A 27,306-nucleotide genomic window follows, 5' to 3' on the forward strand; every position below is an offset into this window, starting at 1 on the left:
GATGGCACTCAGCACCCCCTGGGTTTTGCTCAGCCTCTCTTTTAATAAATTGATTTTAAAATTACAGGAGGCATGATTACTGGAGCTTTCTTTGGCGATCTTAGCCTCTCTAACCATGTCTCTCAAGGCTGCCTGTGAATCTGCCAATTTGGTTGCTAGCACAAAATTATCTTTGTCTTTCTTTGCTAAACACATATTAAGATCTTTCACCTGTTGCTCCAGTTGATTAATCTGCATGGTCTGGTTACAGACCTGAGCAGACAGTGTATTGACATGTACTGTTAATTTCTCCATTTCAGAGTTTTTTTATGTCATTTGTTGCTTAACCTCTGAAATGGCACCTTGCTGAGACTTGTCCAGCTCCTTCGCTACCATTGCAAACCCATATATTAATACCCTTTTCTTAGCTTCTTGCTAGGTTTCGGCTTGGCTGTCACAAAGGCTTTCCAATTAATACTTAATCTTTTTAGATCATTATCTCCAGCAAACAAATCCTCCTCCCTTGGGTTCTTCCCTTTTCCAAACAAATTTACACTGTGTTCCAGCGAGATTTTATTGCACTGCTTTTTCCATCCATGGGATCCATACTTCTTGTTTGGTGTTCATGATTCTGCTTCTGATGTTACAGTAGAATAAAACAGAGTGTGTGCCTGTCTTTAGCAAGATGTGTTCTATGGACCATGAAGGTCAGACAGTTGCTGCTTAACTACTGGACTGGACTGAGGAGTCAGAGCTAGCAATAGAGTGAATATGTTGCTCATTGGGTCTTACTAAAGACGAGAGCAGAATGCAGCTTCCCAGACCATGTATGCTGGAGCAGAAGCTATGGCTACCAGCCGCAGGGTCCAAGCTGATTCTATATTAATTCTCCATGGGCAAAGGCCTGGAACAATATATCGCATCATCTCTGGGTCCTATTGACCAGAACGGGCTATGGCCCACTGACTACAGCCAGAGCCTTCCACTGAACTTGCTGGACCGCTGTGTCGGAGCAGAAACCTTGGCTCCTAACCACAGGGTCAGAGTCAGCGGATTGCTTCCCTGGGCTTTTACAACCTGAGCAAAAAGCAGCAGCTCTCTGGGCCCTATTGGCCAGAGCTTCCAAAATCCAATTAGTGGCTTCCACAGGTCTTACAACCTGAGCCCCAAACCTCATGGCTTCCACAGACCCTTCGGTCTGAGGCGGAATCGCCTTCCAATCGCCACTGAGAGAGTGGCTCACCTCCTGCAAGGTCAATGGACCTTTAGCAAGTCTTAGCTAAGTAAATTATAATTAATTAACACTGCGACCAAAATCAGGAGTCCTGCCACGGTCACCAATTGTTACAACGTATCAATGTGGGGGAAGAAATTAAGGATGTTATGGATCCCTGCTAAGAAGTCACAAGTACAGCTGTCCCTGAATTAGGATCTATCACCTAATTGCTCTCAGTGCAAATAAGGATAAAAGACAAGAAAAGGTAAACTAAAAAGGTGCTTTAGTTAACATAAGGTGAGTATATGGACAAAATATCTCAGTGGCTTGCATGGGCATGAAGCCCAGAACCCTCTCCCTCTACAGATGACAGACAAAGGTATTTATACTTTACAGATCAACGTTTGTCTGCCTCGGCCTTGAGATGTTGGATCCAGACCTATTGCTGTGCTTGGGGATGACAGGCGGCGCAGGAGAGACTCAGACCTTTGATGACTGCTGAACCAGGGTTAGGATTAGGATCAGGATCAGGATTACTTCTCAGGTAAGTAGCTGTGGTCGTTTCTCTCAGAGATCTTCTGGTAGTTCTAGGGAGGACAGCCTGTGTGTGGGTCTTTTATATCCTCTAGTCTCTAGGCAGTTTAGTGACCACCTGACCAGTCCTTTTCCCGCCTTTCCACAAAAGAGTGCCAAACTCAAACAAAAGTTCCAAAGAGAAGGGTAGCCAATATGCCTGCCAAACAACTACTAGACACCATTCAAGATGGCGATTTTAACAAATTTTTGACATTACCATTTCCCAGGTAAATTATACAAGATACCACATAGACATAAATCAGAGCACGCATATTAAAATATAAATACATGAATAATGCTGTACACAAAAAGCACCACAACCTTGGGGTTCAATAACAGTTGATTGGATAACAATACTACATAGCACTAATAATAACAATACTACTTAGCGCTCATGAAGCGCTTTAAAATTTCAAATAACTATATCCATATTAACTAATAAACATTTTGACCTCTCATCTCTTGTGTCTGCTACCAGATAAACAGGGTAGTTTTCATTTTCAGTAATAGCTGGGTTATCCAGAGAATGGACAGTATGAGAGTTTGAGTACAGAGGAGAGGTTGGGGAAGGAATTGTTGATCGACTGGATGAAGCAACACCGCAGTAACTGAGCACTGGATGCACAGCAATGCCTTCCTGGGCTGGATGAGGAAGAGGGATGTACGGTACCACTGTAGCACCATGAAAAGTTATAGGTTGGTTAATTCTAGTGAAAACAAAGGATTGTCCACTTGGAGACTGGTCTGTAGCTGATGCACTTTCATCACATTCTTTGCAAGAATTACATGTCAGAATGTTAAATTTGCACATGAAAATCAGAACAAAAGCCACACCAACAGAGAGCAGAATAGGCCCTAATAATTGAGTCCACTCAAAGTGAATAATGCCAGCATCTTTGATCCATCCCATCACTGTGAAAGTGATCCCCACCATCCCGAAAAAAACACCTGTAAAGAGTAAAGTGGCACCAGCTTTGTCATCATCTGACACCAGGACATCAGATCTGTTGGGCTGATATGGAGTGACAGAAAATACATTGAAAGAGAAATCTTTTACACTGTTGTTGTTCTGCTCCATTGCTACACACCAATTCACTTTGGTCTCAAGTGAGATGGAATTTGTAAGAGATCTTAGGTAGCATTTGAAGTCAAAGGATCAGATTAGTTATATAAGAACTTTGCATGTGTATGGTTAACAGAGTGCATCATGTGAAGGAATAAACTTTGCTTGGAGGAATAAAGGTCTGGGAAGTGAAGCCTGAAGTGGTTCATTTAAAATGCCTTGAATTATCTATTGCTATGGTGCTTGCTTCTGGAAACTGCTTTAATATTTCATGGCTGTTTGTCCCTCTATTTATCCTATTCTTTAACTTTGGCTGTTCCTCATAGCATCAGTGCTTACTGGGAAAGACATACCGCTGCCATATCTCAACTGCAGTTGATGCTTCCAACATACATTTAGTCACCAGCACTGTGATGACTTAGTTAATCTCCTGGGGGCAATCACTCCCACAACCAAAATCTGCAGGGTCATATCTCAGAAAAATACACCACAAGTAGAACATCTTTAGTCTGAATGCTTCACAACACTCAGTAGTGTGATACTTATAGCTAAGGCTGGACTTCTATCACAGCTTTGCCTGGAGTCCAGAACTTCCATGATTTAAAACAAAACTATTAAAGATTTTTGAATTTTAGGGCCCAAAGGGGCCATGATGATCATCTAAGCTGACCACCTGCATAACACAGGCCCTAGGAGTTCACTCACTTATTTCTGTTTTAATCCTATTAAATTTGTTGTTGACCAAGAGCATTATCTTAGAGACTCAAAGTGATGAGGAATCTACCACAGCCCTCAAGAAGCTGTTCCAATATTCAATCGCTGTCTCTGGGAAAAACATGTATTTTTTCCTAGTTTGAGCTCTGACAATTTCTAATCTACATAGGGTCTCTACAGCAGAGTTTCTCAACCTTTTTGATACCGGGGACTAGCTTGCTGCCTTCCTAAACTGTGTCAGGGAGATCTCAGGGATCGGTGCCACTCCACAGACCGGTCGTTGAGAAACACCGCTCTACTGTACTCATCACTGTTATATATGAGCGCCTGCCAGTAGTCCATTAAGCAATGTGACTACACAACGTCCTACCACAGGATCTTTCTGAAAGATTAAAGAGCCCTGAAGTATCAGATTTCTTCTTCCTGTGTAGGTAATTATAGATTGAGATTGTCAGCTTTTAACTTTATCTTCAATAAACTAAATGGAGTAAATTCTTTTAATCTCTTACGTTTTCCAGACCATAAACCATTCTTGCAGATCATCTCTGAACTCTCTCCAATTTTTCCAACATTCCCTTTAAAATGTAGATACTAGAATTAGATACATTATTACCGCTGATGTAGACAGATGTAATGTCACATCTCTATTCCTAGCTGATATTCCCATTTATACATTCAAGGATCAGGTAAACCCTTTTTCCTGTGAGTGCTTCTTCACTTAGTTATTTACAATGACCCTACATTTATTTTAGTTACTGTGTACCCGGATACATGATCTACCATCCTGTAAGTATCACCTATATTCTAGGACCCATCTTACTAATAGCTACACAAGAGGTGGAACTGAACAGTACAATTGACTTCTTTCTTGGCCATTGCTAGCTTGAGTTTCTTAAAATGAGCTAGAGCAGCGTTCTGCTGTTTGGGGTGGATGGTAGAATTTGAAGTATTTAAGTTAAAACTCCAACTGTCCTCCGTAAACTAACCCCCGTTTTCTGTTTCTAGGTTGAAATTTATATATAATATAATTTAATATATAAGTGCAGCATCATGGAATCACAGAACCATAGAGATGTAGGGTTGGAAGGGACCGCAAGAAGTCAGCAAGTCCAGTCCCCTGCACTGAGGCAGGACCAAGTAAACCTAGACAATGCGTGACAGTGTTGTCCAACCTGTTCTTAAAATCCTACAGTGGTGGGTATTCCACTCCCTCCCTTGCAAGGCTATTGCAGAGTTTAACTACACTTAGAGTTAGAAAGTTTTTCCTTATATCGGACCTAAAACTCCCTTGCTGCAGTCTAAGCCCATTACTTTTTGTCCTACCTTCAGTAGACAGAGAACAATAGATCATAGCCCTCTTTATAATAGCCTTTTAACATATTTGAAGACTGCTATCAAGTCGAAGATTATCAGGTTTTGGGGCAGGTTTTTTTTTTTTGTTCCCCCCTCCTCCAAGACTAAACATGCCCCATTTTTTTAACCTTTTCTCCTGTGTCAGGTTTTCTAAACCTTTTATTATTTTTGTTGCTGTCCTCTGGACTCCCTCCACATCTTTCCAAAACTGGGGTGCCCAGAATTGGGCACAGTACTTCAGCTGAGGCTTCACCAGTGCCAAGTAAAGCGGGATAATTACCTCCTCGTCTTACGTCGAACACTGCTGTTACTACACCTTGCAGTGATACTATCCTTTGTCACAACTACATCACACTGTTGACTCATATTCAGGTTGTGCTCCACTATAATCCCCAGTACTACTGCCTGGCCAGTTATTCCCCATTTTGTTGTTGTGCCTTTGATTTTTTCCTTCCAAAGTGAAGTACTTTTTCCTTCCAAAGTGAAGTACTTGTTGCAGTTCATCTTGTTGAATTCAGACCAATTCTCCAATTTGTCAAGGCCATTTTGAATTCTAATCCTGTCCTCCAAAGCGCTTACAACCCCTCCCAGCTTGCTGTCATCAGCAAATTTTATAAGCATACTCTCTGCTCCAGCAGCCAAATCATTAATGAAAATATTGAATAGTCCCAGACCCAGGACTGACCCCTGTGGGACACTACTAGATATGCCCTTCCACTTTGACAGCAAACCATTGATAAGTACTCTTTGAGGACAGTCCTTGAACCAGTTTTTCACCTGCCTTTTAGTAATTTCATTTAGACTGAATTTGCTTATGAGAATGTCATGTGGGACTGTATCAAAAACCTTACTATAAAAGCTGTGATAACTGAAGGGGCGGGGGGTAGCTCTCTTATGGACACTCAGGCAGCCAGTTAGCTATAAAATCCCTCTTGGTGTCTGTTCTCTGCTTGCTTTACCTGTAAAGGGTTAACAAGCCCACAGGTAAAAGAAAAGGAGTGGGCACCTGACCAAAAGAGCCAATGGGAAGGTAGAACTTTTTAAATTGGGAAAGAAACTTTCCCTTTGTCTGTTGTTCTCCGAGACAGGGAGCAGCAATGCTATAAGCAGCAATGCTGTGAAAGGCTTGAACAAGGTATGAAAATTAATCAGATCATACCTAGAATTACTTATTTGAAACCCCCCAAATATGTAAGTAAATTAGGAATGTTTAGCTAGACGAGACCAGGTTTATTTCTTTATTTGGCTTGTGGATCTCCTCTGTGCTAACCCCAGATGCTTTTGTTTGCTTGTAACCTTTAAACTGAATTCCCAAGAAAGCTAGTTTGGGTGCTTAATTTTTGGAATTGCTCTTTTAAAATCTAGCAAAAGCCTAAGTTCCAGATGTATTTTTTTCCTTTTTGTTTTTAATAAAATTTACCTTTTTTAAGAACAGGATTGGATTTTTGGTGTCTTAAGAGGTTTCTGCATGTTGTTTGATTAGCTGTGTAGCACAGCTAATTTTCTTTGTTTTCTTTCTCAGCTCTTCCCCAGAGGGGGGCATGAAAGGGCTTGAGGGTACCCCACAGAGAGGAATTTCCAAGTATTCCTTCCTGGGTCCAAACGGGTTTGGGTTTTTTTTGCATTTGGGTGGTAGCATCATGTACCAAGCCACGGTCAGAGAAAAGCTGTAACCTTGGGAGTTTAATACAAGCCTGGAGTGGCCAGTATTAATTTTTTAAATCCTTGCAGCCTGAACCTTCTGCAGTGGAAGTGCCGGAGTGGGGATTCAACCTTGACAAAAGCTATATCATGTCTACTGATTTCCCCCTTCCCACCCCTCACTAGGCCAATAACCCCAATAAAAAAAGAAATGTGGTTGGTTTGGCAGGATTTGTTCTTGACAAATCCATTCTGGTTATTCCTTATAACTAGGGTCCTACCAAATTCAAGGTCCATTTTGGTCAGTTTCACAGTCATAGGATTTTAAAAATAGTAAATTTCATGATTTCAGCTATTTAAATCTGAAATTTCATGGTGTTGTAATTGTATGGGTCCTAATCCAAATCGAGTTGTGGGAGAGTCGCAAGTCATGGGGGGTTGGGGGGTGCAGTACTGTTACCCTCACTTCTGTGCTGCTGCGGGTAGCAGCGCTGCCTTCAGAGCTGGGCAGCTGGAGAGTGGCAGCTGCTGGCCGGGAGCCCAGCTCTGAAGGCCAAGCCACTGGCCGCAGCAGCTTAGAAGTAAGGATGGCATGGTATGATATTGCCAACCTTTCTTCTGTGCTGCTGCCCCCCACTTGCTCCTCTCCACCCATCACTCATCCTAATAACCGGTAATAAGTGGGATGGCATAGCCCTCCCACCTTTAAAAGAGATGGGGCCATGGCTGCTTGACCCCTTCCCCTGTTCTGGTGCCTCTGCTCTTGCTAGTCTACCAGTGCCCGGAGCTCTGGTGGATCTAGCCTGCCAGCATTTTAGTCACCACATTGTCTAACTCTGTTAAAAACAGGGTTAGACAACTTGGTGTGGGGATTAAACCCCAAGGGCCTGCCTACACTAGCATGCCCACCATTGCTGCCATTGATGGAGCTATACTAATGGCAACACATGAGCAATTTTGGGAAAAGTCTAGTGTAGATGTGGCCTTGAAAGTCATTACAAACGTAAACACCCAAAAATAGGGTTAGTGATTATTGCAGCCCTGTAATCGATGTTGTACAGAGCCAAACTATACTGGCCTGATTTTCAGAGGCACTGAACACCTACATGGTCCATTCATTTCACTTGGAGAGTTGTAAGGGTGGACGTCACAAAGGTAATTAGGCACCTACATCCCAGTTTTAGTCGCCACTATATCACCCTGTCCCCCTGAACACAGTAGGCACCTAAACTTGTTCAGCACTTAAGTTTTTAGGATAAAACGTCCCTTGGTGCCTATGTTTCTGTCTCCGGGCTATACACTGCTGCCTCCATCTAGCTGTCTGGATGCCTATCACTGGAGCCTACTGGCTAGGGCACTGCCCCACCCACAGGGCGCTAGCAGACACAGGGTCCAGTCCTCCTGCTCCAATGACACTCTCATTATTTATTGCAGTGGGACAGCTTCAAGGGGAGAGACTGAGGGGGCCCCACATCAGATGAACCACTGACATACAGGATAGGGCACTCTTCTGCCAGGTGGGAGACTCCCACCCCATTCAAATCCTTTCTTCCTTCAGGCAGAGGGGGTGGAAATTGAACCTGGGTCACTCACAACCCAGGAGAGTGCTCTAACCATTGAGCTAAATTTTGTAAGATGAGCTTTGCCGCCAGCCATTTTGTGGGGAATGAGGCAGGAGAGGAACTCAAGTTAACAGGAAATGACGTAGGCACCCAGCACTCAGTGGCGGGTTACCGCACGTGCCCGTGCCCTGGGGCCCCAGCCAATTTGGGGGCCTCCAGGAGCACTGGAACTGTGGCCCCACCCCCAGCTTCTCTTCTCCTCCGCTCAGGGCCCCTCCACCCTACTCCTCCTCTTCCCCCGAGCTCTTGTCCCGAGCTCTTGTCCCCTAGCCAGGTTGGAAGCTGGAGCCGGGCCAGAGCCACCCAGGAAGCTCGGCTCTCTGTGGTGGGGGGCCCAGGGGCAGGTGGAGACTCTGGGGGCCCAGAAGCGCTGGAACTGGGGGGAGTCCAGCAGGGCTGGATTAACTTTTTGTGGACCTGTTCCCAAACATATTTGTGGGCCCCCATGTGGCAAAGTGCAGGGGAGTGGGATGATCAGTCTCCAGAGTGAAGGGCAATGAGGCACAGTGTGGCGGGAGCAGCCCCACTCTGCACAGCCCAGCAGGATGGCACTGTTTACAAACCTGCAGCTGCCAGACGCACACTGGCCTGACCAGCCCTGTGCTGCCAGCATGCCCCTTCCCCTTGAGGGCGGGCCTGCACCACACCACCCCGGGGCCCAGTGCCCCACCCTTATGCCCAGCCCCCACCCCTCCCAGATACCTCCCCCACTGGCCTCCCACCACAATTGCACAGCACCCTGCACACCACACCTCTCGCCCAGAGCCCCCCCGCCCAGAGACCTTCCCACTGCCCACCACCTTCCTCACAGTCCTACCATCACAGCTGCACAGCACCCCATATTCCTGAGGGGATTCTTCACCAAACAATTAAAAATTCTGCACACAATATTTTAAAATTCTGCAAATTTTATTTGTGAGTAAATAAATTTGGAGGCTTCAACATGGCAGTGGGGAGCACAGGCCACTGGTTGCATGGAGGTGGGAGATTACCCTGCACCCTTCCCCCACCCCACCCCGGGACAGGGACTCGGCAGTGAGGCTGCATCCGACCCTGACACAGTGCGAGGGCCAGGCCTGCCCCAGAAACACCCTGGGGCCCTGCCCCTCTGAGCCAGGCGCACCAGGTGTGGGTGAGCAGGCTCAGCCCGGCAGCAGGATCCAAGTGCAGAGGGACTTAGGTGGGGGTAAGAGCGTTCTCTGTGGGGCAGTCTGTGCGGGCACTTCCCCCCCCCCAAAACAGGGGTGATGTGTGGGGGCACATGCCACTGCCTCCCCCCATTTATGCGAGCGCTGAGCACAGTGGGAGATTACTGTATTGGCCCATGGGGGCCTGTGCCCAGCTGCCCCAGCTAATTTGGGGGCCCCTGTAGGAGCGCCAGCAATCTGGCCCTGCTCCTCCTCTTCCTCCTGCCCCATTCCTCCTCTTCCCCCTCAAGCCCTGCCTCCGGCCAGGCCGGAAGACACAGCTGTAGGAGGGTGTATTGTCCCCACCCTAGCCCTGGGCAAAGGTAGGTGAGCCGCTCGCCCAAGCTCCCTCTTCCACTGCCCTGCAGGGAGCTGGCCCAAGCCCCCTCTCCCTTCCCCCCTGCCCCCACTGCCTGGAGCTGGCATAAGTTGTGCCCCCCCTTAACCAGTTTGTGCTCACCCCCGGGAGCTGGGGCTGGCGGGGTGGGCAGAGAAGGGAGCCGGTGACTGCTGTGGGGCCAGAGGCCATGGTCGGGAGCAGGACCGGAGGTGTGGCTGGGGCCCCAGCCAGGAGCGGAGCTGGGGTCTGGAGCAGAGCCATGTGTGGTGTTGGGGACGGGGCCAGAGTGGAGCTGGGGGCACAGCAGGGCTGGGTGGCGCACCCTGCCCATCCCCCTCGGCGGGCTGACCCGGGCCCCAGCGTATCCCACCACAGTTTTGGGACTACTGCCTTAGGCTATGATAAGAGCCACCTAGGCAGCTGTGGGTAGCCCTGGGCCCTTCACCTGCCTGAGAGCAGCCCCTGGCCTATATCCCTGCCCCCTAGGGTGTACCACCCCTTGGGGGAAGGGGAGGAGTTGTGGGCAGGGCCCCATGGCGGGGGGGAGGATGTGGGGGCCCAAATGTTCTTTATGCCCAGGGCCCCAACAAATCTTAATCTGCCGCTGGCCAAGCAGCTCTGCTCAGTCTGTTGGGGGTGGGGAGGGGGGAAAGGAAGTGGGGGAAGAGAGGTGTGGTTGGGAGAGGAAGTGGGGAAGGGAGGTGGTGTTGGGGGGGCGAGGCAGTGGGGAATGGGGGAGTTGGGGGATAGAAATGGGAGGGGGAAGAATTGGGGAAGGGAGTGGGGGAAGAGGCAGTGGGGGGAGAAGAGAAGGAGAGTGGGGGGGATAATGAGGGAGTGGAGTAAGAATGGGGGAAGGAGGGTGGGGTAGGGTGAGGGGAAGAGGCCGTGGGGTAAGGGGTTGTGGGGGGATTAGGGGCAAAGGACAGTTGGGAGAGGAAGCGTGGGGAGAGGCACTGTGCATCTGACTTTCCTGAGTAGCTGCAGCATCCGAACTCCCCCCTCCCAATGAAGCTGCCCCCCACAGCACTGCCCAGGTTCCACTCCAGGCTTGGGGAGAGAGCCAGTGAGCCAGGGGAACTGGCTTCAGCATGCACATGCTCCCCTTCCCTGCCCCCACCCCAGCTATAGCAGTCAAACTATGCTTATGGGGGGGCACACCTGCCCCCGGGGCCCATGTCTGCTCTCGCAGCCCTTTCAGCAGTGTTTAAATCTGTGGCTCAGCCAAGCCCCATCCCAGCAGACGCTGGCACCCCCAGGGTGCTCCCAGATACCTGCTCTCTCGCTCTGCTCCAGGCGCTGTAGCTCCCCTGGGCTTTTCTCACTGCGGCAGCTGGGATGGGACTTTACAACTTTTGGCCGCAGATTGAGGCAGCTGCGGTGCTGAATGCAGGGCCTGGAGTGCAGTGACTCTGGTAGCCTCTGCCTTGCCTCCCTCTGTGCCCACCCCTCACGGTGCACCGCTGCACAGAGCCCAGTATCCCCCGGGCCATCTGCCCCCAGAGCCTGGGATCCTCCCGCTCCAGAGGCTATATCCTCTACAGACCTGGGATCCCCCTGGGACACACCCAAAGCCCCCCACTCACCTGGGTCTCCTCTCTTCCTGGGACATGTCCCTGTTGCGGTTTAAATTGTCTGCAAGAAGCCAAGCATCTCTGCATCCCTCCCCATTTACGTCCTCTCTCCAGAGCTCAAGGTGCAACACCCTTCTCCCTCCACCCTCTGGTGAAACAGACACCTCCCCACCAAGACCGTGGAGGTGAGGGTCTCCTTTGGCTGGGGTTGGTGTACAGCTTTCACACTGAGATTGTTACCCTGCTCTGCACAAACCAGTGCTCCGAGTAACAGGACAAAATTAAGAGGGGGAAACTCAAGTCTATCAAGGGAAACCTTCCTGGCAGTGTGATCTCTGCCTTAGGCTGCGGAACCGTTTCCCCAGGGAAGGACTGGAAACCCCAAGGGCTTGTCTTCACTACCACGCTACATCAGCACAGGTGTATGGCTGCAGCCGCACTGATGTAGCGTGTCGGGTGAAGACGTGACCCGTCGATGGGAGAGCGCTCACCCATCAGTGTGATCACTCCATCTCAACGAGCGCTGGAAGCTCTGTCAGTGGGCGCGGTGTAGACAGCTCTTTAACTTACGTCGCTCGGGGGAATGTGGCTTTTTCATCGACGTAAGCGGTCAAGTAGAAAAGCCAAAAGGGGACAGGACAAAACATGCTGTAAGGAGCAGCCCTGCATGGGCAGGGAGCTAGACCAAGATGGGATGAGCACAGAGGGCTTTTTCTCCTCCAACTTCTATAATTCCCCCCCACTATTCTGGCAGTACAAAGTCTGGTGCGAAAGACCTGGTGCTTGGATCCAATTGCATTGGGATTGTGAATTAGTGCCCTGCCTTGCAACTCCTACTGGGCCACTAGTGTAGATCCTGCTGTTACTACAGCTGTTTGCAGGAACCCTTGCACTCAGGGATGGCATGCATCTCCACTGTACTGTGCGCATGCCCTCCAACCCTGCTATCCTGCTGTGCGGATCCCAGTGTGCGTGTATTGTGTATTTTTGGCACTCACACCCTGCTATAAGAATTTTATTATGCTGGTAATACTCGTGCCCTGGTGCAAAGACAACATTATGCTAGAAATATGAATCCTGAACATAGTGCCCTGGTGTGATGGTCACTCTGGGCTAGTAATGTGAATCCTCCATTTTTGTATGCAGTATTGTTGAAGCCCTGTTGGGCCCAGGGTATTAGAGACAAGATGGGTGAGGTCACATCTTTTATTGGAGCAACTTCTGTTGGTGAGAGACAAGTGTCTGAGCTTCCACAGAGCTCTCTTCAGGGCTGTAAGTGCAAAAGCTTGTCTCACTCAGCAACAGAAGCTGGTCTAATAAAAGCTATTACATCACCCACCTTGTCTCGCGAATGTGAATCCAGTTATTGTGGCCCTGTTGTATACAGCCTAATATACTGAAAGCATGAATCTCGGCCACTAGAGGAGAGGGTGTAAATCTTAATGCTAGTAGCCTACTAGAGCTTATGCCACTCTCAGTCTGGGAGTTTTACTTTTGGCAGGTGTATCCTGATGCCAATAATCCACGAAGGCAGTGGAGTTTGGAAATAATAGGTCTGGCCTTACGGTTGGGCGCCATGGATATGTGTGCATGCGTGTCTGCCGTGGTCAAGATACAAGGAGCAGGGTGGGCCTGTGATGCAAGGCCATGAAAGGGACCTCAGGACAATGGAGGGAGGCAGCGGGGCGCAGGGTGATGTGGGGGGATTCCTCTGCCACTTTGGTCTTGGCCTCCTCACAGTGACCCATCTCCCTGGACGGCTGGGGCGGCTCTTACCACAGACCAGCTTCAGCTTGTGGCCTGGCCAAGGGGCGGGGCCTTGGGGGAAGAGGAGGAGCAGGGGGCGTGGCCCCCATGGAGCTGGGGAGGTGAGGGATCCAAAAATTCTTTGTGCCCAGGGCTCCAGTAAATCTTAATCCATCTCTGCTAACACCAGGAGAGGGATTCCCCTTCATGGACTGGTACAAAGACATCTCTCTGAGAAAGGGGTGGGGCTTTATGCACACCCTCCTCAACCAATCAGCAGCTCCCATTGGCTAGCTTAGGTGGCTCCTTGCCTAGTGTGCTGGCTTTTGTGGATCATATTATAAGGTGCCTAACTCAGACCCATCCATATAGGGAACCTAGGCACCTAACTTAGGCTTTGTGGATAGCAGTGGTGGGCCTCTGATGTTCTAGGTGCCTAGAAGTTAGGCAAGACAGCACTGAGTGTTGCAGTGCCTCAGTCCCAAGTGCTCAGCCCCCTCTGAAAGAAATCTGGCCTATGGCTTCTCTTAAAAGCATGCTCGCACCCAGGTTGTTTTTAGGTTCAGCAGCATATCGGACCACACTGGAGACCAAAGGTTTAGCAATGCTTTAGCAAATAAGTCATGCTAATTTTTGCTGTAAAACATGGAAACATAGTGACATTATAGAATAAAGAGCTACTTGTTTTAATTGATACATGATTACCTTGCTTATATTGAAGAGAATTTTTTTAAAAAGTGGACACTCTTGGAAGGGCAGGGATCAGTGCTATACTATGTTGTAGCCTCTTTACTTTGCTCTGCACCACTGGCAAAACATATACTGTCCCCTGGTATAAAAATGTTCCCTAGGTAAAATGATCTCGCATAAGAGGTCCACAGTGCCTCCCCTACTGTGGAAGGTATGGCAGAGGCAGGCTGGGTGCTGGTTGCTTTCTTCTGCCAAAACTGTTACTTGGGGGCTGAAATCTAGCTTAAATTTAGAGCAGCCCTGAGGCTGCTCCACCTTACCTCAGGTTTCCAAATGGACAAGAATAGGGGGAGGTGCAAAGCAGGGTTAAAGTACCTTTGGCCCCTGCCCATTTCCTGCCTCAGTCATATCTTGACTAGACCAAAGATGCAGGCTGTACATCCCTCTGTTCAGCCTCAGACCAGGTAGAGCACATGTTGCAGAAGTACAAGCGGCTCTATACTAGTCCAGCAAATTACTTCTCACATGTTATGGATAAGCTGCCGCTGGGAATGATAGGGTAGCTTAGCGCTGGGCTACACTAGGAACTGATGTTGGTATAGCTGTTTCTCTAGGTATAAAAAATCCACATCTCTGAGAGATGTAACGAAGCCAACCACATCCTCGGTATAGCTCGTGCTAGAACAATGGAAGAATTCTAGAATTCATTGATCTAGCTACCACCTCTCACCAAAGTGGATTACCTATACTGATGCAAGAACCCCTCCCATCGGCATACGTATCTACACTGAAGAGCTGCTGCTGTGCAGCTGTAGCATTTTAAGTGTAGGCATACCCCTAGTCTCTAGCAGCGTTCAAGCTTTGGGCCTATTGGCTGAATCTGAGATTTTAATTTAATTTTGTCCCCTAGGTGCTGGAGTGAGACCACAATTATAGACCGTCAGACTATGACGTAGCAGCACAGCGGATGTTGACTACATTTGAAAAAGTGTACGGTGGCTTGATGCAAATTAATACTGGTTCTCTTTCTGAGCATGTCACCTTGGTATCCAAGTCTGGTTCTGCCTCCAATACTGGAAGTCTCCAAGTCTGCATTTTCTGACTAGCAGACACTGTTATTTGCAGTACTAATGTAGCTATGTTGGTCCCAGGATTTTAGAGACAAGATGGATGAGGTAATATCTTTTATTGGATCAACTTCTGTTGGTGAAAGAGACGAACTTACATAGAGCTCTTTTTCAGGTCTGGGAAACGTACTCAGAGTGTCACAGCTAAATACAAGGTGGCATAAATTGTTTAGTATAAGTAGTTAACATGTATTTTAAGAGACCATTCAAGGTGAAGTGGCCACATAACACTGCTGTACTCACAGGACAAAAAGGGGGAGGCGATAGTGGACTGCAGTTTGTTGAAATAAACCATAAATCCAGTGTCTTTATTATGTCCATGATTTTTAGTGTCTAGCTATATTATGAATTTAAGCTCTGAAACTCATGTTTTCAGGGTGGTGTGCAGGTTTCCTTTCAGGATGAAAAGAACTGAGATGGCAGATGTGGAGTGATTACTTTGTGAAAAGGGTTCACCTATGCGTGTTGGATGAACTTGTCTTTTATCAATTTTTTGTATGAGTTCATTCAAAAGCATAGCAAGGGTCTCATTTTATCCACATTGATGTTACTGTGCACTTAAAACTCTTGTAGAGAAACCTGGTAATTTTGCTATGAGGCTAGCTAGTATTTTGACAGCTTAGCTTTTTTTTACTATTTCTTTTGGATATGCTTGATGCTTTGTCTGGGCACGTTCTGAGGGATATGACTGAGCGGAACTTAGTGTTTCCACAGTTTCTGATTTTTCAGGTTGCCTTACCTCTTGCCTCCCACAGCCCCAATGGAGGCACAGACCAGCTGTAATCACTAACCCCATAACAAAATAAGTATGTTAATTTTTTACTTCCTCTGAACAGGTTATTTCTAATCCGGTGAACCATCACCTAGCCCTGCTTTGAGGCAAAGAACTCTGGGGTGAAGGATCTTCCCGTCATTCTGGGAGAGAAAATGAGGGGTGACCTGGAGAATGATTGGTGAGTACATGACCAACTGTATCAGGTAGAGAAACCATATCTGTCTGGGCCAGGTCGGAACTATAACTCTGGCTTTGTCCTTTTTTATTTTGAGTACAATTTTTGATATTAGAGGTGTCGGGGGGAAATGCAAACGTTAGACCCAACAACCAGTGAAAGTAAAAGGCATCCCTCATGGACTGGTGACCCAGCTTGCCTCTGGAACAGAATTGGACGCATTTCTTGTTCATGGCCATAGGAAACATATTTATCTGAGAGGTGCCCCATTGTTGAAATATGTTGTGAATTATGATGGAATCTGTCTCCCATTCGTTGTCTTGAGAAAAGTGCCTGCTGACTGCATCCGCAGAAGGTAAGCTGTTGTGATGATGATCTGATTGTGTATGCACCAATTCCAAAGCTTGACAGCTTTGTAGCAAAGGGAGGGGTATCTTGCCCCTCCTTGTCGGTTGCTACAGAACATGCATGACATGTTGTCATAATGACCTTTATATGTTTGCCCCCGATCAATGGTAGAAATTGGAGACAAGCATATCTGACTGTCCTGAGTTCTAGGAGGTTGATATGCACAGTCGCCTCTGGAGGTGTCCATTTGCTCTGACCATAGGGGTGTCCAGATGCGCTCCCCAACTTAGGAGGCATGTATCCATTGTTATAACAACTGTCAAGGGAAGGGCAGGTAAAAGGGACTCCTGCGCAGACATTGGGAGGGTATTTGCACCAATTGAGAGATTCCTTTACAAAGGTGGATATGGGCATTAGTATGGCTAGACTGTGTCTGCTCAGTGAATAAACAGTCCTGGGCCATCCTTGTGTAACCCTTCTGCCCGTCAGAGTTGGCAGCAACAAGGTCCGGGTTCAATATCTAGGGGATCCATTCCAATAACACCATGCAAACTGGCTCGAGCCTCCACCCAGTGACCTGGGACAAATATATACCACCCCTGCGGGGCGCCTCCAAGAGGCAATACTTCCCCTCTCGCAAGCACATAGTCTGAGTGTAGCAAAAGCCTTTTAATTACAGAGAGAAACAATGTGGCATTATGTTGGGGAAACACCACCAACAGGATTCATAACACAACCCATGAGCAAAAAACCCACCCCAAGCAAATTGGGGCATGCCCTTTCCCTTTGGTTCTTGAGTCCAGCAACCCCAAATCACCCAAAGTCCCAAAAGTCCAATGACCCAAAAGTCTCTGTCCCTGGTCAGGGCAGCCCCAGAGTTCGAAAGTTTATCTGCAGAGCTTTACCTCCCAACCTGGGTGGAGATGGGGGGGGGGGGTAAGAGGCACCTTACATGATCTGAAGCTGACCGCCCCACAGCTCCATAGGCCTTCGCTCCGCTCCGCCAGCCGCCCCACAAACTGCTTTGCTCAGCTCCGCTCTGCGGCCCATAGGCCTTCGCTTCGCTCCGCCAGCCGCCCCACAAACTGCTTCGCTCAGCTCCGCGGCCCACAAGCAGCTCCCGCCGTCCCACGAACTGCTCTACCAGCCGGTCCACAAACTGTTCCGTGTCCCACCAACAGCTCCCGCCGTCCTATGAACTGCTCCCCCAGCCATCCCGCAAACTGCTCCACAATATATCTTCAGGCTCCCCCACTACTTAACACAACGCTCAGTGATTTCAGCTCTTAGTCAGTTTAGCTCTTTGGTGAATTCAGCTTGTAGTATGGGAGCCTCAGTGCTGATGCACTGTTAGCCCAAAGTGAGCTCAGCAGCCTGTAACTAGACTTCTAATGAAATCAAAATTAGCTCTAATATTCCACAGTGGAGAGAGGAGGAAGTGCAATTAGCATGTAAGGCCCTCACCAAGGGGCCCATGCCACCAAGTATTAATACTTGTCCCCAGCCTCTCTCAATTCACAAAGTTTTGGAACCCATGACCCTTGCCTAGCGAGTGCTACTTAGTTGATGGTGAGTCCCTCCATCATAACAAAAGGCCAAGTACAGTTCCAAGCACAGTTCCCATAATCAGCGTAATAACAATTTATTCTTCCTGCCCCAATAACAGAGACACTGGGGATCCCACAGCAGCCAAAGTGACCATTTGGGCAGCTATGGCCTCATTCTAGGCGGGGTGGGTGTGCCTATGCAAATGAGATCAGCCCCTGAAGTTCTTTTCCACAACTTGCCACACCTCACCACCAGATGTCAGGGTGGAGCTCATCTTGACACTGCTTACATCTAGAAGCAAAGCACCTGCACTCTTGCACTGTCTATAATGAAAGTACCAGCTGCCATATGTCTCAACAGCCAAAGACAATTCTTGACAGGTGTCTGAGGGCTTCTCTTGGATAGCTTGACTACATTGGAAAGGGCCACAAATCTTGCATCAGGAGATAAGCTCCTATGAATTCTAACCTTTGTAAGGGATCAAGGTGGATTTTTGAACGTTCAGTTGTAGGTCCAGTGCGAGGAAGCGGTGTATGGGTTGGCAAGTTGCCCTTACAGTTTTATCCTGGGAGCAAACTTTTAGAAGCAAATTGTCTAGGTAAGGAAACATCAGAATTGCTTTTCTGCGGAGGTGTGCCTCTACTAAAGACATGACCTTTGAAAAGATCTTTGGAGCAGATGAGAGGCCAAAAAGGAAACACCTTATATTACAAATGGTCCTGACTGACAGTAAAACACAGGAACCTTTTGTGAGATGGGTGGATTAGTATGGAAATGTGTCTTGATGATTGAAAGCTGAGAACTAATCTCCTTGAGCCAGAGATGGAATTATTGCTTCAAGGTGTGACCATTTTGAATCGTTGTGCTTTTACAAGTGTGTTGAGTAGCCTTAAATCTAGGATGGGTCTTCAACTGCCATTCTTTTTTTGGAACCAGGAAGTACCTGGAATAAAACCCCTCCTCTGTGCTGCATGGGAACCGGTTCTATAGTGCCTAAGTGTAGGAGAGAGTCGGTTTCCTGTCTTAAAAAGGTGCTTATGAGAGGTCCCTGAAGAGGGATGGGGAAGGGGAGTTGGCAGGCAAAAGTGAAGTGGATGGAGTACCCTGTGGAGATGATCTCCAAAACCCACTTGTCTGTAGTAACCGATTTGCAAGCAGGCTGGAAGTGGTACAGAGTTGCTGAAAAGAGGAAGGCAGGTGAAACGCTGCAGTTGGTATGAAAAGGGATGGCAGCTCAGGACCTCCACCCCTCCATCAAAATTGGTGCTTTGAAGCAGAGGTTTGTGAGGTTGGAAAGTGGATGGTTTTTTCTCTCTGGAACCTCTGTCTCTTGAATTGAGGTTCATATGATCTCTGGGAACCTGAGAATTGAGTGGGATCTCTGATGTCTGGGACCTATTAACTTTTCTCTTTTGGATGTGCGTATAGCTCTCCAGAGAACGTAAAGTGGCCCTCGACTGCTTACGTGTGCAGAAACTTGTCTATGGTGTCAGTGAATAGTTTAGTGCCCTCAAAAAGGAAGGTCTTCAACAGTATTCTGGACCTTCTCCTGAAAGCTGAAGCCAGGAGGCCCTCTTCATAACTATTGATGTAGAAATCAAATGAGCGGCAGTATCAGCAGCATTGAGAGAGGCCTGCAGAGATGTTCTGGTGAACAGCTGGCCTTCTGCACTAATTGCCTTCTGTGTTCTTCTGGTAGAGGCTCAATAAGGAGTTCAGCCTGGTAGTTGGTAATTCTGAATTGTAAAGTAGCTGACAAATATGACTTTCTACAAAGTAGTTGAGGTGCTTATGATCTTTATCATTGGGTGTAGATTTAGCATGGTGTTGCCCTTCATGTTCATTAATCTCCTCGACCATCAAGGAGCTGGGAGAAGGATAAGAAAATAAAAATTCTGAGTCATTAGAGGGAACATAATATTTTTTGTCTGGTCTCTTGCATGTGGGTGGAGTTGAGGCCAGGCTGTGCCAGATAAGCTTTATAGGTCCAGGAAGACCTCGTTAACAGGCAGGGTGATGCAGGCAGATAAAGCTGTATGAAAGATGTCAATTAACCTAGGATGTGGTTCTTTAACTTTATCAAGAGGGATCTGTGAAGAAACCGCGACCCTCTTAATAAGGTCCTAAAATTGTTTAAAATCATAAGCCTAGGATGGTGGAGGTGGCATAATCGCTTCATCTTGGGATAAAGAAGAGATGTTGGCTGATGCAGAGGTCTCTTCATCAGCCCTATCTTCTTGTTCCTCAGAGGTTCTTCCTGAGGTTTCTGTTTCCTAGAGAGAGAGGGTGATAAAAATTGTCTCTCTCAGCCCTAGAGAATTGCTGACAGTAGGCCACGTAGGGTCCCAGTATGGTCAAGGGGGGTGTCGCATATGGCATAGGTGGAGGCATCTATGGGTGTTCGTATCAGCAAGATGGTGGCTGTAGCTACATCGGTCATGAGTGAGATCAACTTCCTTAGAGATGTCTGGAAAAGCACCTCTATGGGAATGGATTGGAGTGCTATGGCCAGATATTAGAGCGTCCAAAGCAAGATTTTCATCAGAATCCTCCTCTCCCAAGTCATGCTGAAGTGGTGGAGCAGCAGAAGAAACTTGAGGTACAATTCTCTGCACCAGATGCATGTCTGGGAATCTAGAGGGCTTCAGTACCAAGAACTGTGAGTCAGGTGTCTTGGACACAGCCAAGTCTTGAGGAAAATGAAACTCCCGCAGTACTGAGTGTGTTGTCGGTACCGTATCCATGACCTGAGCTGAAATAATGGTAGCTGAGGGAGTTGATAGTACTGTGAATCTTGAGTGGTCCAAGGGGAGTTGAGCCAGAGTGGTCTTTTTCGATAGCGAGTGTGAAGGGGTAGAGCCTTTTTTGCCGCGTTGCTCCTTACAGTACCAATGGTCTATCAGAGCCTGACATTTTGGAGTCTCTAGATTTAACACTGCCCTTGGTACTGAGGAACCAGCAGTCTCATGCATACAGTGTCAGAGACTGATGGGAGCCAAAGTGGCTGGAGTCACTGTTGACCTCATCTTCTTTGAGTAGATTCCCTGCTTGGAGAACTCGGGGCACGGTCTTTGGAAGTCTTATGACAGGAATCTTAGGCCTTCTTCTTAGATGCCCTTGAGGAGTATGGCTTGGAGATAGTAGAGGTGGCCAACTTATTCAGAGACTGACAAACCGTAGGGTCTCCTGGCCTGGATCAAAGTCTGGGATCAGCAAACTCTCCATCCTAAGGAGTCAAAGTTTGATCTCCGTGTTTTTTCTGGCTCTAGATTTTAATGCCAGACTGAAGTTTCCCTTTGAGATTCCCCGAGGCAATGGATGCACCAGGAGTGTCAGTCACTCACCACAATTGTCTCCTGGAACAATGGGCAGCATTTGAAACCTGTCAGAGCCAGGCATGCCTTTCTAGGAGTGTAAAACTCCCAGGAAGGAAGAAACTATATGACAATTTTTTTTTGAAACAACTATAATAAACTACTGTAAGAGCGAAGGGGTCACAGCTAAAGTAAAATTCAACACAGACAATTGTGAAGGCTCCATCTCAGGCCAAGGCAGTTGAGAAGGAACTGAGGGCACTTTGCCTGCACAACGCTATATAGCAACAATGCAGAGTACAAGACTGAGTAACCTGTATGCGTGGGCCGAACAGACACTATGAAATTTCTGATCAAAAGCACAGGAGCTGCAAACACACCTAGAATGGAGCACCCATACGGACACTACTTGGAAAAGAATGGTTACTTATACATGCTGACCTACTTATATGCGCACAGACTTACTATGATACATATCCGGCACCACGCTAACGTCGTGTACATATGTGCATCACCTATGAGCTTGTAATGTAATTTGTGGACTACCTGTGTCTGTATGCAAATTGATATTTAAGAGCTATGTGCTCATTTACAACATCTGTAGATCTATACTTGTACAGCTAATGCTATACTTAATTGTGGGGCAGATTCTATAATCTTTATTCAAGTGGAATATCACTTATGTGATTTGTGTTACTTACATCAATGGGACTATGCATATGCCTGCTACTTAGGAAGTGACAGAATATGTCCTGTGGCTCTAAGGTAAGCCTTTGTAAAACAAGTACTTATAGAGAAAATAAAACCAAGTGATGTGTAAGACGACTACCAAAAATATTATCATTTAAGAATGGCTACCACCACATACCTCTGACTCAGTTCATTGAGGTTCAATAAGGATAAGTGCAGGGTCCTGCACTTAGGATGGAAGAATCCAATGCACCGCTACAGACTAGGGACCGAATGGCTAGGCAGCAGTTCTGCGGAAAAGGACCTAGGGGTGACAGTAGACGAGAAGCTGGATATGAGTCAGCAGTGTGCCCTTGTTGCCAAGAAGGCCAATGGCATTTTGGGATGTATAAGTAGGGGCATAGCGAGCAGATCGAGGGACGTGATCGTTCCCCTCTATTCGACACTGGTGAGGCCTCATCTGGAGTACTGTGTCCAGTTTTGGGCCCCACACTACAAGAAGGATGTGGATAAATTGGAAAGAGTCCAGCGAAGGGCAACAAAAATGATTAGGGGTCTAGAGCACATGACTTATGAGGAGAGGCTGAGGGAGCTGGGATTGTTTAGTCTGCAGAAGAGAAGAATGAGGGGGGATTTGATAGCTGCTTTCAACTACCTGAAAGGGGGTTCCAAAGAGGATGGCTCTAGACTGTTCTCAATGGTAGCAGATGACAGAACGAGGAGTAATGGTCTCAAGTTGCAATGGGGGAGGTTTAGATTGGATATTAGGAAAAACTTTTTCACTAAGAGGGTGGTGAAACACTGGAATGCGTTACCTAGGGAGGTGGTAGAATCTCCTTCCTTAGAGGTTTTTAAGGTCAGGCTTGACAAAGCCCTGGCTGGGATGATTTAACTGGGACTTGGTCCTGCTTTGAGCAGGGGGTTGGACTAGATGACCTTCTGGGGTCCCTTCCAACCCTGATATTCTATGATTCTATGATTCTATGATCCAGAGGCCTGTGGTATAATACAATTAGGCTCTCATTTTCAGTGGGTGAAGATTTGGGAGTTCAGCAAGAAAAGCCCCATGGAGGGGCCTAATTCTGCCATCCTTAAACTGTGATCAGTCGCATTGATTTCAGAGAGCCTACTCTCAGAGCAAGGTGGTATTCAGTGCAAAGGTGGCAGAATCAGGGCCTAGTACCACAGGAACATAATTTGTGTGCAAATTAAGGAGGAAATGGATGAGACGTAGCTAAATTTAAAAAACCATCTTGCTGGAGTTAAAATAAAATTCTAGGACTCTTGCTTTTTAGATAAGGCCTTATGCTCCAAATTTCTTTTAAAATTAAGTTTTAATCTGAGAATTAAAAAGTCCTGCAGGATTTAGCACTTAAATTCCTGTATGCAAGGTGCTGAGCTTTCTTGCAAGGTACTTTGAAGTCAATAAGAGGAGAGGGAGCTGTGCATCTCAAAGGAGTCTTAATAGCTGTGCCACGCTTGCTCTCTGAACTTGCCAGTTAAAGGTACATCGCCATATCTTAGAATCTAGCTACGATATCCTTTCTTGCAATTGTAGATGAGAAATCTCTGCTCCTAGAAAATACTGATTTTTAAATGTAGTTCAGCCACACAAGAGAGCCCAACTCAAAAATAAATTGATCCTGCTGCTATAAATCAGTCTCTGATTTATATTAGTATTTCTTATAGAAACAGTCATTCCTCTGTTAAAAGTGTTAGAGCATTAACTATCCTCAGCTTTGAGTTAGGGCTCTTAATTGCTGGCTAAAACTGATTTTTGTGGGGATTACTACTATGAACATAAATGTTCCAAATTAAACTATATGGCATTTGTTATCAGGCAGACTAAAATGAAACACTGCTAATATGTTCAGACTATATCTAAGCTAAGTAAATAAATGGGAATTTTACAAACTTATTGTACAAGTGCTTTCCAGAGAACAACAAAAATATTTATAAAGCCACTTTCTAATTGTTTCTTTGCCATAGCCCTGAAACAAATTGATCTGAGTAGATCAAAATACACTGAAAAAAGTTGGTGTCCTACTTAGTTTCTCTGTTATAAAAGAAAGCTAAAAATAGACACTATACCCATAACAAGACACAAACATCTAACGCTGTTGCAGTTCACCAAACCGTTGAGTGCTGTTGTCCTAAGAAACCTAGGATTATATAATATTTCTCTAAACCCAAACTGGTAATTTATGTTTTGTTGTCTTAAGGTTATAGATGCAACCATTACAATTTTTATTATAAAAATAAATTTAAAACATTAAAATTGAAGTGTACAATTCCATAGAAAAATGAACTTTAGTTCACAGTTCTTTGTGGGGAAGGCTCAGAAGAGGCTAAGCCATGGAGGAGCCAGAGGAATATTCAGTATTTACTGTTGCTTCTTTTTCTTCATATCTTGGCGGTAATTCAGATGAAAGATGCAGAGTAGGTAAGATGTCTGAAGATGAACTGCTCCCAGGAATTGCATATGGCGGTTCGTACGCTCTAACGGAGACCATTCCTTGAACATGTTCAAGTTGTGCCCTGTAAAACATTACACATTAGTACATTCCAATCTCATTTATACACTGAGCCAAATCATACTTGAGTTTTACACATGCACACGCAGTGTGGGTGAAGCCGGTCTTTAAGCTGCCTTTTTTTAAATTGGTTCACCACAAATACACATCTGTTTGTTATACAGATGGCATGGTTTACTAGTGTGGCCTTTCCACATTTCCTAAAGAAGAGGTCTTTTTATATTCCCCTGACAACACTGCATAGAGCAGAATTGCCACTTGGGAATGGGAGAGATTTTCTCATCTCTTCTCCTTTGTTCCTTTGCCCCCCTGCCTTTTCATAATCTACTATGGCCCTACTTTCCCCTTCCTTATAATAGTTATGAGTTCTAAAACCCCAATTACTGAAATGACAATACTTTGTACTCTGAGATCCTCAGATGAAAGGTGACTTACAACTTTTAATTAAGCCTCCCAAAAGCCTTTGAAGTAGTTAAATAAATAGTAGTATTCTCATTTGACAGCCAGGGAAACGGAAGCAGAGAAAGGTCTCTGGATTGTTCAAGTTCACACAAGTCAGCAAGTCAAAAATAGAACACAGGCATCCAAGTCCCTTGCTGCAATCAAGGTAAGAATATTTTAAAATTAAGCTAAAATATCAGAAGGAAGAAATTCAGTGAGTTACTAGAAAATTTTGTAGATGTCAGACATAAAATCAATGATGGTTAAGAGAGTGTTTTTCTAGCTACACTTCAACCCATGAGTTAAACATCGCAGATTCTAGAAAATAAACATGAAGACTATCTTACCCATTATTTACAATACTGTCGTACGAGGGAGGATTTTCACTCATAGGCAGCTCTGTGGCAAGTGGCTTATGAGTTACATGTGGTGATAGAGAGTCAGCAAAATAAGGTGGTGGGAGGGGTGGGAATGTCATTACAGCATCACCTAAAGAGAAAAAAATTAATTAGTGACATGAAAATTCAACTCATTTCCTGATCCTCATTGTAACCTAAGAGATATTCATACTAGTGTAGTATAGTATTTGTGCTTATCTTCTTTATAGATACAGGCACCATGTTCATGCATACTTTAACTGTTCTGACATTCCTTGGTGTAGAGGACAATTTTATGTACACATTCTGGGAGGATTTTTACAATGTAAGAGATTCATCTTACTAAAAAAAAAGCAGCCATAAAAAAAAGTTCCGTCTCGCTAAAGGACACAAATCCCTTTACTGTTGGCTGCAGAACCTACCAGCAGACAGGCTCACGTGTGTTCTCTAAATACAGAGCAAGAGCTATTACCACACTTTCTATCTGAGATTTTATACCATGCTCATCACTATGGTACACATGTGCCTAGTTCTCCGTGCCTGCCTAAAATGTTGGTTTTATAAAGTACTGTGCATACCTGTAACGATGCTATAAATAAAAATGTTCAATGCTCTGCTTAACAATTCATATTGATTTAATTTTTTCTTCAAATGTGCAGTATTTCCTCTGTTAACAAAATTATCAGGAAGTTCCTTGCTTTCTACGATTTATATGTTCTTAAGTGCTTATTTATACAAAGAGGTAATAACTGCACTTATACCATTACCATATCTTGCAACTTGATTGCCTGTTAAGGAGCAACATGCCATTATTAAATGAAATGATTTTATAACTGTCGGCACAAATGGTGATTTCTAACTGATTGTTACAATTTCAGAACAATCAAACCAGTGTACCTATAGCTGCATAACTAATAAAGACATTTTAGATAACATTTTCATAGCTGAAGGCACAATACTAATAGAATTCATATTATAAGAAAGCAGTACATGTTATATACTAAACTGTAATTATGCAGTGCTTAATCTGAACACTAATTAGTGATAATGTTATGAAGTTGGACAATGAGTATGGTCTCTCTTATTCAGAACTTTGCATTTTGTGGGGGTTTTAGTGTTTTTAATGGACAGCCAACAGTCAGCTAGTTCTCATAATTAAACAGGTGCAACAACTACTTCCCCTCTGCCCACTCCACTTTTTGTGTCTTTGCCTCTTAAGTTTTCTATGTAAAACTCAACCTCTGTTCTTGGAAGGTGTTTCAATCTTTTGATCCATCCATCACCTCCTCAGAAATCACAGTGTTTAGGCAACACCTGCCTACCCAACATTAACATTGATGTTATTACATGACCTCGCTTTGCACACAGGGTGCTCCTCATATGTTTGTTTTGTCAGCTTATTCTGAAAGTAGTGCACTTAAGGAAGACAACAGAATTTGGATCTTTTCAAACAGGTTGTAGGAGAGGAAGTGATTGTTGGCTTACTAAACACACACACAAGGAGCATCTTGCAAAGACAGTTCATACAGCAAATTAATACTGAAGTTGAGCAGGGCATGTGTTGCCAAATACAATGATTCTGGTAAAGTGATGGAACCAACAGACTTGCGCACCATGATCCTGCAGCAATCCACATTTTAAGTCTAGGCTTGATCCTACAGTGTTTGTATATTTTACTTTTCTTAGAACTCTCCACATATAAGAATGTGTGTACTAGTTTTGCTTTCTCCCCTTCAAAGACTATTTTCTTAAATTGCAATTCTTCTACAACTCTCTCACTCATATACCCCGATATCTGGTGTCAGCCTCTCAAACCTTCACTTTTTCCTATTAAGCATCAGGTTAAATAGTCCTTATGTCAGGATGACGAAGGCAGGATTTTGTGTGCAATGGACTTCAGTTCTGATCAATCAGGGAGCAGTTGAGCAGCATAGTGGTTAATTTGTCACCCATTCCTTCTGACCACTAAAAATGTAGTTTAAAACTTACAAACTGTATTCATCCAGAATTAAAATGGTGACACAAACAGTACAAGCAGTACCCTCTGCATCTGAATCATTGCAGTCCTATTTCAGGGGACAAGACGACAGGCCAGAATTCAAAGCTAAACTGCATTTTCAATATAGTAATAAAAAAAGCCATGACACCTACAATTTACAATGCCTATTCCATTCTCTGGAAAAGGAAGTAGGATTGGAATTACTTATGCCAGATAGTGTGATTTCTTCCACATTGGCCTTTGGAGGTTTTTTGTAAGTCAATAGGCAGTTTGCCCC

At 45.8% G+C, this 27,306-nt stretch overlaps 2 protein-coding genes across 8 annotated transcripts in view; both read right to left on the reverse strand.

Moving 5' to 3' along the window:
• Positions 1-27,306, reverse strand: part of TMEM171 (transmembrane protein 171) — a 72,070-nt gene that overhangs the window by 14,032 nt on the left and 30,732 nt on the right. For 4 of the 7 annotated variants that reach the window (XM_037903041.2, XM_037903042.2, XM_007059238.4 and 1 more), the window contains 2 exons: positions 25,001-25,142; positions 22,653-24,216 (listed from right to left, as the gene is read on the reverse strand). In XM_037903041.2, coding sequence (XP_037758969.1) covers positions 24,027-24,216; positions 25,001-25,142 — 332 coding nt within the window. In that variant the 3' untranslated portion in view covers positions 22,653-24,026. Of the gene's footprint in view, positions 1-22,647; positions 24,217-24,627; positions 24,809-25,000; positions 25,143-27,306 lie in introns of those variants that run through there. The other 3 variants (XM_043547256.1, XM_043547254.1, XM_043547255.1) reach the window with 3 other exon arrangements.
• TMEM174 (transmembrane protein 174) lies at positions 1,800-4,648 on the reverse strand. The gene has a single exon (XM_043547257.1). The coding sequence runs from the start codon at positions 2,847-2,849 to the stop codon at positions 2,184-2,186; it is 666 nt and encodes a 221-aa protein (XP_043403192.1). The 5' UTR covers positions 2,850-4,648; the 3' UTR covers positions 1,800-2,183.

Source organism: Chelonia mydas, chromosome 5, assembly GCF_015237465.2.
Source record: "Chelonia mydas isolate rCheMyd1 chromosome 5, rCheMyd1.pri.v2, whole genome shotgun sequence".
Lineage (NCBI taxonomy): Eukaryota > Metazoa > Chordata > Testudines > Cheloniidae > Chelonia > Chelonia mydas.